At 48.9% G+C, this 14,225-nt stretch overlaps 1 protein-coding gene across 1 annotated transcript in view; it reads left to right on the top strand.

The window, feature by feature from the left end:
* Positions 1–14,225, top strand: part of RAB26 (RAB26, member RAS oncogene family) — a 236,330-nt gene that overhangs the window by 150,991 nt on the left and 71,114 nt on the right. The window contains exons 3-4 of the mRNA XM_084642053.1: positions 8,905–8,946; positions 12,717–12,783. Of these exons, the coding sequence (XP_084498179.1) occupies positions 8,905–8,946; positions 12,717–12,783 (109 nt within the window). The remainder of the gene's footprint in view (positions 1–8,904; positions 8,947–12,716; positions 12,784–14,225) is intronic.

Here is a 14,225-nt window from a genome sequence, read left to right as displayed (position 1 = left end):
CCACGGCCAAGCTAACGCTAACCAGCAAGCTACAGGAGCTGAGATGCTGTCGTTCTCCTTAGTCCAGGGGCTCTCAATGGGGGGGCACAAACAAGCATCAGGAGGATGGGAGTCACTGCTACTATTGTTACTTGCAGTGGCATGCAGGTCACCCCGACATGCCTGTCTGGCATGGTGCTGCAGGTGAGCCTCTGCCTCAGTTTCCCTTCACCTGGGGTGTAAACAAGTCAAAGCTGGCCTTTCTAGTATTCAAGAGCACCCTCTTCAGGAGGTCTCATTTATTTATCAGGAAAGGATAACACCAAAACATAAACAAAACTCCACCGCCAACTCTCCACCTCTGGATTAGTCCACCTCGCGTCTCACCCCGGAGCCCTTACAGGCTGAATGCTGAGCCTTTGCTGGGCGTTCAGCTGGACACCAGTCTTCCCCAACAGTGCGTGGCTCTTTGCTGAGCCAGTCCCCAGCACCTCCCCAGGAGGGGCCATGCCCAGTTCATTCTCCTGGGCTGCTATGGTCCCTTGCCTGGGAACGCTGGCTCTGGGCCTGCGTCTCTCGCTGTCAGCCTCTGCTTGCCAGGGAGACATGGCTGGGAGTAGCCGACCTGTCTCCCCAAGGAGTCTCACGCCTCAGCGATTCCCCTATTCTGGGCTTCCTCGCTGCACTCTCCTAAGCCTTTGTTAGGCCCAGGAGTTCCCGGACTAACTGCTGCCCAGGTATTAACTACTCACCGGTGGGTCTGGGTTGGCTCATCTTCCCCAGATGGGCTGGGTACCTGAGCCCCTCATGGCTAGCGACCCTGTACCATTATCGTAAGGCTGACAAAAGGCTCTGGCCAAGATCAGGCACTGCACGTGTTCCCAGCGAGACAGTCCCTGCCCTACAAAATTCACCTTCTGCAGACAAGCCCTGCAAAGGGTAAGAGGGGAAACGGAGGCCCAGAGAGAGGAAGGGACTTGCCCAGCGTCACAGAGTTAGGAATGGAACCCAGGTGTCCTGACTCTAGCCCAGGCCACTAGGCCACACTGCACCTCCATTAATCGCCTTTCTGCTCCTGGGGCTGGGCAGGGTGGTGGTGCCCGGTATGTGTGTGGTGTGGGGAGTGACGAGGAACAGTAGCTCTGCTCCCTCAGAAGCTGGGGGACGGGCCCACGGCGTGTTCGTCCGTCCAGGGCTCTTGCATGATGAAATGCCGACTGGCTCGTAAGGCCTCGCACATGGTGCTGTGCGGTTCCTGGGCCTGCTCTTCTTCCCTGGCAGGCAGCCTGCTGCTGCCAGAGGACATTTGTCGAAAAGCTGTGCCAGCACCTGGAACGTCTGTACGTCCTCCGCCAACATGCAGCCAGCGCCTCTGCTTGTTTATCGGAACAGCGCGCGGCTCAGGGTTATGGTCCCCCCTTGCAATCCATCCAGAAAACCATTGTTACGGGAGTCAGTTAATTTGCCGAGTGGTGTGTGATTGCTTTAGCCGACAGAACGTTGTTACCACAATTATATTACGAACACACAGAGAGAAAACACCTTCTCTGAGAAATGAGTGAACTTGGCCTCCAGCCATCGCGGGGCTCGGAATAGACTCTTCCAGAGAGCTTTTCACTGAGGTAGCTGTCTCCTCCCCATCCACCGTGCTCTCTAAATGCATGCAGGGTTGAAATCGAAATCCAGCTGGGTACTGTGTGTGAAGCCAGCTTATGTGGCTCTTTGCCCACCCCGATAAAGGAGGCTGCAGATTCACAATTTAAATGGGAAACTTGTCGTCTGACTCCCTCCTGTCTCTGCGGCCCATGTGGCTGGAGAGTGAAGTGCCACCTTTTCAAGGGGATCCATATGCTAGCAGATTGCTTCTCCTGGCACTTTGCTGGGGAGCGAGGGTGACTGTTAGAAGGGGCACTGTCAAGACACAGCTGATGCCTTATGTTATTAACAAGGAAAGAATTTTTTAAAAATCAAACCCGCATCTCACTGGAGCTGAGGTTTACCCTGTTTTTCTGTTTGCAAATAATTCGCAATACTTTCCATAATGGCAGAGATGGTCACAGACGTCCCTTCTGGCCTTATGAATCAGTTTTAAAAGGGAGTAATAACAGGATGCTATCCACCAGCGCCCTCCACTTTGGATCCTCTTGCTCCTCTTGGACTGAGCTTGCCCTGGTTTGTCGACCTTGGGGGCATGCTATGTAAATTGTTGTATGTAACCTCTATGCAGGACAAAGGGTGACTCCTTTTTGGGGGAAGGAAGGGAGCTTTGTCCTTTTGGATCCTGGTGGTAGATAAGCTGCTGGCTTTGGTTCACTGGATAGTGCACTGGGCTGGGACTCGGTAGTCCTGGTTTCAATTCCTGTCTCTGCCACTGACCTGCTGTGTGACTGTGGGCAAGTCGTGTCCCCTTTGTGCCTCAGTTTCCCCTCCTGATCCTCTGTCTGTCTTGTCTTTTTGGAATGTAAGCTCTTTGGGGCAGGGGCTGTCTCTTGCTGTGTGTGTGTTTTTCAGTGCCTAGTGCAATGGGGTGGCTTTTAGGTGCTCTGCTAGTAGTCAAAGGTGCCCAGAGTAATAGAGATGTGGGGTTTTTGCATGTTTTTATTATAAATTTAAATTAAATCTGTCGACAAATCTCAGTCTGTTCTAACCTTTCGCTCCGATGTGTCTTTAACTGTCGGGTTTTCATTATAGATTCATTTGTTCATAGCAGTCAAGGCCATAAAGGGACCATTATGATAATTTAGTCTGCCCTCCTGCATGCCCGAAGCGTAGAATTTCACCCATCAATCCCATACCTTCTGGTTGAGTTAGATGGAACTTTACAAAAAAAAAATCCCATTCATGATTTAGAGATTTCAATGAACAGAAAGTCCATGCCAGCCCTTGGAAAGTCATTCCAGTAGTTAATTACCTTCACTGTCAAAAAATTGTGCTTTATTTCTAGTCTGAATTTGTCTCGCTTCGGTTTCCAGCCCTTTGATCTCGCTCAGCCTGTGTCTGCTACATTAAAGAACTTTCTGCTAAATCTTCTCCCCATGTAGGTACTTATGGCCTGTGATCCAGTCACCTCTTAGCTGTCTCGTGGATAAACTACATAGATTGAGCTTTGCAGTCGTCTGGGGTTTGAATTGTTCTTGTAGCTGTTTGTTGATTCTATCCAATTTTTCAACAAGAAGATATCCCCCCGACCCCCCACCCCGCTTTTCTGCAGGCCCAATGGGATTTTAAGGTGCCAGATCAATGCAGAGGCATACTGTGGTGACAAAGATATTCTGAACAGGTTTTTCTGGATTCAGTCCCTGGATACAGAAGGAGATTCTCTATTAGGTAGTAATATTTTTCATAGTGTGTGGTTGATTATCTCTGTGACATAGATAATTTGTACATAGGACATTCTGCTCCTTGGTTCTGACTCGTTCTCTTTAATCAGGAGAATAATGAAGGATCAATAGTGACTAACGAGCGCCCACCTGAGATGAATCCTTCTTTGGACCATGGTCTGGCTGAACGCTCCCCAAAGCACTGAGTAATAACAGTGGAGCAAACCAGCCATGCTGTGTTTATCAAAATCACTTTTTCCACCAGCTCTGCTTCTCACTGGTTAGTCTGTTGATTTTCCTTGATAATCTCATCCATCTTGAACTAGGATCTGCCCTGAGGTTGTTTCCGTCTTGGACGGGCTGCTCAGAGGGGCTCTGAAGTCTAGGCACTGGTCTCTGAATGGCTGGGGCAGGAGGGCAGAGGCTGGTGCTTCCCTCCCAACACGGAGGCAGTGTGGGCAGTGTGGGAAGGGAGCAGGGCCAAGGGGAACGCCAGCCAAGCAAGGGAGGGATGTAGAGCGGGGCTTGGGGTGCTCTCTGGCCCGTCCCCGCAGTCAGCCCTTCCTCAGCCAGAAGGGACAGCATCCGTTTTGCTTCTGAAAGAGGCTCGTTCCAGTCATACATGAGAGACGGTACTTGGGACTCAGCCAGTCGCCTCCAGTCATCTTCACCTCTCACCTTCTGTCACCCCCTCGCCCTGGGGATCTCAAAGCACTTTACAGACTGAGTCTTGGGGAGGTGGTGACTTTCCCCAGTGAGACAGAGGCAGAGATGGAACTAGAAGCAGGTGTCCTAGCTCCCAGTCCCCTGCTCAAACCACTAGATAGACTCCCTCTTTGTAACTGTCAGGCCTCTAATGGGGAGCTTTCGCCCTCACCATCTCCCTGGGCAGAAGAGGTGATCTGACCATAGCAGGCACTCTAGAGTTTGTCTTGCAGCTGCGTAGCAGCCAGGAGAGCAGCAGAACGGCACCGCTGGGCTCGCGTGAGCGGCCCACGTTGCTGTGTCTTCCCACCAGGCAGTTTAGATGTGGAGATAAAGTTGTTATGGGTTTGTTGATTTGGTTGATCAGCAGGGCTCAGGGTGGAAGCAGCAGGGACTGCCATAAAAAGGAAATAGGAGCATTAGAGGCTCGTTAATTGCTAGGATGCATAAAAAAAATGGATAGCGGTAATGCAGCCCATCTGCTGTAGCTCACAGCAATAACGTTTGTTTAAGGGGAGGGTTGGGAAGGAGTCGCTAACCTGCAAGTCAGGAGGAGAGCGGAACTGCTGCTTATCAGTGCAGATATAACACAGCCAGAAGCAATTCCGATCCACCCTCAGCTTGGCATGTTTATCTACTGTGGGTACCGGAGCATCTGCGCACCTCACAATCGTCAGTGTGTTAGTCCTCCCCGCGCCCCTGGGAGGCTGTGCTGTTCTCTCCATCCTCTGTGAGGGACAGGGTAGAGTTCCTGTCTTGTCCCAAGTCACCCAGGTGTTTTGATTCCCAAGCTAGCAGCATAATCTCTGGCCCATCCTTCGTCTCCTTAAAGTTCTATCCAGGACAAGGGCAGTATGGAGGGACAGTGCAGAAAGTCTGACTGCTTCAGCTCGTTTTCTTATTGATTTTTATTGTCCAATCATCTAAAACACAGACAAAATGAACAAAAAGGAGAGTGAGTGTGTGAGAGAGAGAGAGAGAGCGCATCTCTATGTTTGAAAAAGAAGCAAAATTGGCAGGAAAAGAAGTGATTTTTATGTTTCTAAGGGTGGTTACTAACTGGATATTTGTAAGTAATTGGCTGTATCTTTTTAAAGCCATTAACACAGCATATTGTAGCTCATTAATTTATTGCCAGAGGTCCTCCAGTCAGAGCTACGTGCAATAGTGTAAATTAGCAACAGTGATTCTGGATTTTAAATTGCCAAATATGTCTACCTTGCCATAGACATTGACACTGAAAACGATTTTCTAGTTGTACCACAATATAAATTGTTTCCACGGGTGATTTTTATATAACATAGGAAGTTTTTTAAACAAGCGCCTGAGCACTTATGAATAAAAAATAACACCTGCAGCTAGGAGAGCTGTTACCAGGACTCCCCATCCTCCTGCTTCAGGGCATAAGTTGATCAGCAGCTGGAATCGGGGAGAAATTCCTTCCCCCGTATGGTGCACAGTTCCGTGCAGTTTAGATGTTTTATATTGTTCTCCAAAGTGTTTGTCATTGACTGCTGTTGGAAGCAGGTTCCTGGGCTAGCTGGACCATTGGTCTGTTCTGGCACAATGGAAAGTGAGATACCAGGCGAGTGCAACAGGGTCTGGGATTTTGAGCTAGCAGGTGTCAGTCTGGTAAAACTCAAGGAGATTGCAGGCTAGCTGTTCTGAAATGGCAATTGCTAGGTTTTTAAGAGCTCTGCTAGGTGTAGGAGATGGATACAAAGGAATGCTTTCTCATTCATATTCAGACCTCCATGCCTCCCGGTATATCCATCTATTTTAAGAAAGAATCAGATGAGGACCTGTCAGAATCCCCCTTGTGGGCATTAGACACAAATGATCCTCTGGGTTTGGCCTGTCTGCCAGTCTCTGGTGCAGTGACACCCAGAAACGCACATACTAGTGTGGTCTCTGGAGGGCTTCGGTTTGAAGGTGGGATTTTTAAAACTCTGGGGTAGGCCCTGCCCCTTGAAGGGAGTAAATAAACTTACGTGCAGACTTTCTCTAGCATTGCCCCACCAGGTGGGGGTCATTTTGAGAGGAGCTGGAGATACGTATACACAAGGGCAGCACGAGTAAAAGAGAATTGTAGGAACACGAGTCTTGTTCGTAAAATGTTTGTACAGTGCCTAGCCCAACGGGGCTGGGGCCTGTAGACACTAGCTCAGTGCAAATAAAGAGTAGATAGCTCTAGGTAGACAGGTCTGTAATAGATTTTGAGTCACAGCCTTCAACAGTGAAACCTGGGCTCCCATTTATAAGCCCCTGCAGACTCCTTATGCAAATAAGGATGGGGAATCACTTGAAAATAGTCTCTCTCTCTCTCTCTGCAGTGCTTGTGGTAAAGAGCCAACTGAAGGGCCGGAGGATTTACCAACTTCCCCCCAACCCACAGTCGAGGGGAGGGTGGAGAGCTGACAGTCCATCCATACCTCGCTGAGAATTTTCCAAGAGCGAGGTCAGGCCAACCCTCCATCCCCTCAAGCCAGCGGGCTGGCTCTGACCTCCTTTACATCGCTCTACTCCATTGACATCGCTCCTGATTTGCACCCGCTCCAGTGTCCTTTGCCTGCCAGATACCAGATACCCCTCAAGATGTGCAAAGCCTGGCTTCACTGGTATCTCTGGTCACAGGGGGGTTGTGGCAGCTTTGAGAAGGGCTGTCAGGGAGGAAATCACCAGTTAATTTCCATAGCCCTAGAGAGTGGGACCAAATGGGCAGGTTGGAAATGGAGCCTCTGAGCCCATCAAAGCAACGTTTTATTTGCGGTGCGACAGCGGCATGGTTAAGGCCGAGCTGCTGCATGTGATCACGCTTCAGACAACTGCCATCCCCAGCATTCCTGGGGAGCCTCTCCAGAGTTGCAGAGCCCCCGGCTCCCAATGGATTTCAACTGCATTTTGCTAACTTGAGGTCAGGGAAGCTGCAGCTGGAGTCGAACTTGGTTTGCTGAGAAAGTTACGGTTTTCCTGCTGGTGGTGCAAAGTGCCTGCTCCTTGGGGACATCCCTTGGGAGAGGCGCTTGTGTCCTGCTGCAAAGCCTCTTCAAAGGGGATGGTCAGAATTAATCTGTCTCAACAACCTGCCCGTCTGCGTTAGCGGCTGCCAATAGACTGGTTGGGTTTGTCTGTAGGTGCCCAAGACTGGGACTGAGCTGGGGTTGGTTTCCTTTCCGGTGCGTCCATATACCTGCTGCTGAAGGAAAGTGCCTGGATTTGGGTCAGGCACCCAGGTTGAAAACGATCGTTTTTCTTATTTATTCTCCTTTTGCAGTACGAATACTCCAAGTCTGTCTGTGTCGCTTCTGACACGTCTGTTGGGTTTCCGAATCGTAACGGAGAGACCTCCCTATGCTGGGAGCTGGACGTGACTTTGGAATAGCTCCTAAGATGGGTCTGTTCCCTGGGGGAAGTGCTGATGAGCTCCTGCCAGGCTCTTGCCCTGCAGAGGCACATTCTGAGCAGGCCTGGACGAGTCAGCGTTTTAAGGGTTGTTTTTTGCAAATATCGCTCGGTGGCAGAGGAAGATGGAGGCCTTGTCTGCCTGCAGGGCACAGCGTGGGTGAGAACACTCCCAAGGCAGTGAGAGAGGGAGCAGGGCCTAGCATTGTCTATGGAGCCCCAATATAGATTATAAGCAGCCCAGTGCACTCTGCACACGGAGAGAGCGTCCCTGTTCTGTAGGACAGGGAGGAGTTCAGCGCCAGGATGTCCGTGCAGGCGTAGCGTTTGGGACTAGCCATCTGACCCCTCCCATTCTTTAAAGGCAGGTGCTGAAGTTTTTGGATTCCTGGCCCATGACTTGGCGGGGGGGAGACTCGTGATTGACACTGCTGTTCAGATGGTCACCAGGACATCACGGCTGCAGGTCTGACAAGGTCACGCCAGTCTCTCCTGTGACCAGACGCCTGAAGGTGTCCTGGGCCTGTACTTATGGAGCGTTTTCACTGACAAGTCTCATTCATGCCCACTTCAGGCAGTTAAATGGACACATCTCTGCATCTTCCCCCGGTGCGACACCCCAGCAAAGGACATGTGGCTTCTGATGGGCGTGACCTTGTTTTATAGCCTTCAGTTTAATATTGTGCATTAACACCATGGACTGTGCTGTAGGGGCGGTGCTGGGGCAGGATCCCAGAGGTCAGAACTAGCAGGCTTACCAGGAAAGGAAGAAAACCTTCCTGTTGTGGCCACAAGGACCTTTATTGAGGATCCAATCTGACAGCCCTGTGTTGGCTGAAAGCTGGTGTAATGCAGACCTATTTGCTGGTGGTGCTTTGAATGCCCTCTAGTGTGTGTTCTCTAGCACACAAAGCATGTGTAATGACTTAATCCCTCCTGCGAAGAAATTTGGTATGATCTCCCCTTTGTAGATGGGGAAGCAGAGGTGTGAGAGCAATGGGCCGGTGGCTGAGAACCCAGAACCCAACTCCCAGAATGTGCTGGCAGGAACAGTCTTTCAGAGGGGCTGAAAAATCAAGGCACTGACTGCCTTCATTAGGGTCAGTAACCCCAGTGCCTTGCTAATTTCCACTCTGAACAATTACATTCTGCCTACCTAAAGTTCTCGCTACATTACTGTGTGGGGTTGATGTACACTGCTAAACCATTGCTGTGTTCTTCCCCAGCACTGGCTGCAGTGATCTCTCTCCAGGCATTAGCTGGTAAAGTGCTTTGGATGAAAGGGGCTGCATAACTGAAAGGCTATTGTTCTTAATCAATACAATACGGAAGTGTGACAGTTACCTAGGAAAATCTTAAGTATTTGTTGGCCAGTTCCATACAAACTAATAAAATGTCAGTGCAACAAAACAAGATGGGGCAAATCCCTTTGCTGTTGTAACTCTGTCTAAATCTGTTTTGTACAGAGTTCTCATCATTCTTCTGTTTTCTCTTTCAGAATAAAGTCTTAAATGTGGATGCAGTGAAGGTAAAGCTGCAGGTAAGCCCCTGACCCGCATTCGTCAGCTCTGCATGAACCTGAACTTGTCCATGTCAGCTTGTTTGCTGTGGGGCTTAGTGCTGCTGGCTATGGTACCTAGCACCCTATCAATACCCACGGTTGATCGAGGGCTTCATGAAACCTTTCTGCACTTCCAAAAAAAAAAAGAAAAGAAAAAGAAAGAACCAACACGTTGGTTTGGATTGGGTTTAGTTTTAAAGGATAGCTTGTTTAGGTTGTTTACCTTCTTTATGAATGAACTGGATGTAGGACTAGAGAGCACACTGGTCACATTTGCAGATGACACTAAGCTGGGAGTGTGGCCAGCACTTTGAGGATTAGAGCTAAAATTCAGAGGGATCTTGATATATTGGAGAACTGGGCTATAAACAGCAAAATGAAATTCAACAAAGACAAAAGTAAGGCCCTGCAGTGAGGGAAGAAAAACCTAATGCACAAATACAGAATGGGGGATAAGTGGCTTGGCAAGGATCTGGGAGTTGTGATGGATCACAGCCTCAACATGAGTTCGCAATGCGATGCTGTTGCAAAAAAAGCAAATGCATTTTTAGGTTGTATTAACAGAAGCATAGCATGCAAGTCACAGGAGGTGATAGTACCACTCTACTTGGGGCTAGTTAGGCCTCTGCTGTTTAAAAAGGGATCCCCCACCTCCCCCGTCGCCATCACAGCATAGACCAAGAGACCATCAAACGATCACAAGTACTCTGGCAGAGCAAGACATTGCAGACCTCTGAACTCATGTAATGGAGCTGAATGCAGATCTGCTCAGGCTGAAGAATTCCCAGCAAGGTTGGCTTTCATATCTGTTGGGCTTTCTTAACAGGGTTCCCCAGTGTATGGGCTCCCCAGGGAATCTGGAGTTTTGCAAGAGATGTAAGGAACGTACCAGAGTGCTCTCTCCCGTCTGCAAGCGACTTTCGAACGTGTGCAGCAGGGTAATGAAATCAGCAATATCTAACACCAAACAAAGCATCAGCCACACGCTGAGGAGCAGCAGTTGGCAGAATATCTTTGGCAGTTGTGATTTTTGCATTAGTTCCTCTCTGTGACTATTCACCTGTTTCTTTGCCTTTATAATAGCTTTAGTGGGAATTTTTTTCAGCGCTGCTGAGAGGCATCTCTGGAGACAGGCCTTTGTGCACCATTAAACAAGTACAGCATAGTTGGCTGGAGTGCAAGCTTCCCCTGTCTTCCCTGCTAGTGCCCCTTAAGCCTCATTGTGAGGGGTCACTTGGGGAAGGGAGGGGAGGCTAGTCTCCATGGTCCATTGACTGCTTGACCTCCCTGCTGGTTATTCTTCTGCTGGGGACACTGGTCTAAACCCAGCAGCTCTTTCCACATTGACGACTGAACCACCACTGGGTGAGAATAAATTCTGATTGGACACAGCCCCGATTCAAACCAGTTACTTGGATCTTGTATATACCTGGCATTAGCCTTGATTTCAGCTGCTGATTTAATTGCACCCATGCAGACAAGGAAAGCCACAACTAAAACTGCTGGCGGCCATCCCTACTTGAAAGTGTATATTTAAAAACAAAAAGCCATACCTTAAAACTCTACCAAAACAAGACACTCCATTGTACCCACTTCTCCCTGAGGGAGAAGATGAGAGAACAAACAACATGTTGCTTAATACACTACTGGAAGATGCTCAGATATTATGGTGGTAAGCTTTTGGTATAAGAACCTATATAGAACAGAATAGACACCAGGGTTCCACTGGTCTAAATCATGTCTTTCCTTGTCTGCAATGGCGGTGCATTATGATGGCTGAAATCCAGGCTAATTCCTGGTGCAGACAAGACCCTTGAAGTCAAAGACTCCGTGGTGAAAGACACTGTTACCCAGTCCCCTGATCCATCCCGGCCCCATGATATCTCAACTCAACATCTTCAGCTCCAAAAGAATCTGAGCTGCTGTAATGCCACAAGATTTAACTGGGAATTGGTCCTGCTTTGAGCAGGGGGTTGGACTAGATGACCTTCTGGGGTCCCTTCCAACCCTGATATTCTATGATTCTATGATTCTATGATTCTAAGATCTGGCTGTCTTCTGTGACCTCGGTGCTGGAAGCTAACTAATAACATTAGCTCTCCTTTTCCCCCAATAGGATTGTGTGTTTCTGTGCAAACACAACACTGCATTAAAAACTGATAAATTCAATTAGTAGGTCCCCACACATCCATCCAGCAAATGGATTTTTGATTAAGGAGGCATTGTAGGCCATTTGTCAAAAGCCATCATTTCGGTATTCAGACATGCTGAAGAATGGTGACACGCCTCTTAAATATTTATTGCGCTTGTCACTTTTCCTATTCTTAGCCCTACAAACATCCCCCTGTTGCAAATTAATCATGTGCAAATAGATCAGACCATGAATTGTTGTTGAAATGAAATGTTAAAGTAATTTTCTCAGGAGTGCGCATTGTCACTGGATTTTATATTTATTTTCCAAAAGAATTTCTGGTTGGGTCTTAATTTTTCTCCCATCGTTGCTGAAACCCTCAATGTTCCCTCCGTCGCTCTGACAGCTGGTGTTGCTCACATGTGAGCAGACTGCTGAACTCCCAGCTCTGAATCACTTCAACCTGCGGTACGTGGCCTGGCAGAACATGAAGCCATCAGGCGCTGAGTGGACCATTTTCCATGGTGCTTCTCTTGGCGGGATGGAGACATGGAATGAGTAGCTTGTGGTGACAGCATGAGTGAAACAGAACCTGCCTGTGGCCAACACCTAGCAATGAAGTAATAACAAATAGAACTAACTGGCTCGATTTGCAAAGGCTTTGTGGTGTAATTGCATATACAACCCCTTGGCTGGGCCAGCTCACAGGTGGGCTGAAAGGAAAGAGATTCTGATCGCTAAGCACAAAGAGCAAATCTCTGAAAAGGTGGCTTCCATACTATTATGGGTTGGGTGTGACCACAGCCCTTCATTGAATAGAGTGGTAAGACACAATGAAGTTACCTGGTAGCTGAAACAATAACAACCTCCACCGCATACGCCGGCCTATGTCACCACCCACAGCAAGGCACTTGGGCAAAGGGGGTTCACTGGCTATTCTTTTGTGAAGGTGTGTGTGTCTGAGAAAGCATCAGAAAGACCAGAGAAGCTGGGAGATAAGGGGCAGAAAAGCCAAGAGCAGTCACGCTGGGAGTGTGGCCCTCAAAAAAGCCGGGAGAGCACTTTTGGGCAGAGTGTTGTCTGAAAGAGGCTGGGAGCGATGAGCAAAGACATGACCTCCTGTTGCTTGATTCCTGCTGGGTTCAAAGAAGCAGGACTTTGAATCAGGTGCTTCTTTGATGCAATCCTGTTTCTTTAAAAAGGCTGTGCAGTCATAATTTCTAACAGGACCAACCCACAGGACCCCAACATTTTTGGCTAACCACTTGAGTCAAAAGGGGTAACTTTATAGTAGAATTAAAACAATAATTAGCAGTCCAATCAGAAGCTGCCATCTTGATAGCGCACTGGTGCAGGGATGATTTGGGGACTGCAGGTCCCTTTCAACGTGTGACTAAGCAGGAGGCTTCCAAAATCCTCATTCCATTGCTTCTCTGGAGTCCTTGGATCAGCTCTAGCTAGCCCCTCCCCCTTCATTCATTTTAAACTTAAAATAAATGAAACATCTTTAAAAGGAAAACAAAGGAGCCCAGTGTATCCTCCCAGCTCCCAGAGCAGCCTGGGCTGGTTTGAGCAGCTTGCATTGTGTCTGATGGTGCCCTGTCTTTGCCCTTTTCAGATCTGGGACACCGCAGGGCAGGAGAGGTTCCGCAGTGTCACTCACGCCTATTACCGAGATGCCCATGGTAAGAGCTTCTCTGCGCTCCCTTTTTCTAGGGGGGCCAAATAGAGTTTAAAGGGACAGTGTTAAGGGCCCCCGGGATCATGGATCCACACAGAGCGTCATGCTCCTGGCGGGTCCCTGTTGCTGCTGTTTGAGTTTGTGCTCCTTGCTCGGGCTGGGGAGTGAGTCTAGACAGCTCTGTGTTAGCATCACTTTCCCCTCCTGGTTTCTGTGCCCCAGCCTGCTGCTGGTGTGTCTGGGGCACAGCTAAGGTGACCAGATAGCAAGTGTGAAAAACTGGGGACGGGGGGGGGGGGTAATCGACACCTATATAAGACAAAACCCCAAATATCAGGACTGTCCCTATAAAACCAGGACATCTGGTCATCCTAGGCACAGCATGGCAGGAAGGGAGTCCATCATTTAAAAAAGAATCTCCCAGGGAGATTTAAAATTATCTCCTCTATATTGTCCAGCTCCTCAGTGACTGAGCAAATGTCACGCCTCCCACACCACGCTATTTTACAGAGCTGTTATTGAAAGTGGACGCTGTTAGCACCTGAAAACACCCTTCATTCCTAGCGTTAGTACCAGAAATGCAGGTGATTTTTAAATGGAAAGAATTTTAAAAGATTAAATTGATTCATTTTCGGCCTCATCCTGCCTCTGTTGGAGTCAGCGAGGAAATCCACGGTGCAGGCTCAAGCCCTGTCTGCCCTTTTCCTGGGGCAAGGAACACAGACTGGTTAGTTTCACATTTAAGAGCCTCTGCTGGTGGAAATTGGCAAGGCTCTGTTGAAGGCTGTCAGGAGAAACTGACCCTTTAAGGGAGCTGGGCTCATTCTCACCGGTGCCAGGTTTAGCTTACTCCTCATGTGAAGGGAATGATTGGTTCTTGGAAAGACTCCGGTGCAGCCCCCATGCAAGATTTTGTCTTTCACGCTCAGAACCCACCCTTTATCAGTGGGGCTCTGCCCCAACCTGAGTGGGTGTTTAACAGCTGTGGGCAGGCTGGTGGAAAAATTTGTAGAGTTGGGGTGCTGAAAGCCATTGAACAGAACAGTAAACCCCATATATGAGGGAAGCCAGGCATTCAGCTGCCATTATTCCTTCAAGCCACCCGCCTAGATCCTGCCTGTGGGTCTCAGAAGCCAGATCTCGTACCATTCTGTAGTGATGAAATCTCTGCAGTAACGAATGGCCAATAGGGACAGAGCTGGAAGGAGCTCTAATGATATGGTATGCTCTCCCTTTGAGAGTTTCCTCTTCCAGAGCACCCCCAGCCCTCTGTTAAGCCATCTCCAGGCCGACCTCTTCTCTTCCGTTTCTGCTCAGGGAGCTCCAGTCAAAGTGAACGGGAGCGCCATAGATCTGTCAAGGGAAGATGAGACACTGGTGTGTCCGTCCTGGGAAATGGTTACTGAACAGCATGTTCTTGTAACTCCAAGTGAAATGAGCTGTAAT

This window comes from Lepidochelys olivacea, assembly GCF_965140295.1.
Source record: "Lepidochelys olivacea isolate rLepOli2 genome assembly, chromosome: 10".
Classification (NCBI taxonomy): Eukaryota; Metazoa; Chordata; order Testudines; family Cheloniidae; genus Lepidochelys; species Lepidochelys olivacea.
The sequence above is the reverse complement of the archived record's forward strand: the minus strand, read 5'-3'. Positions and strand labels throughout refer to the sequence as shown.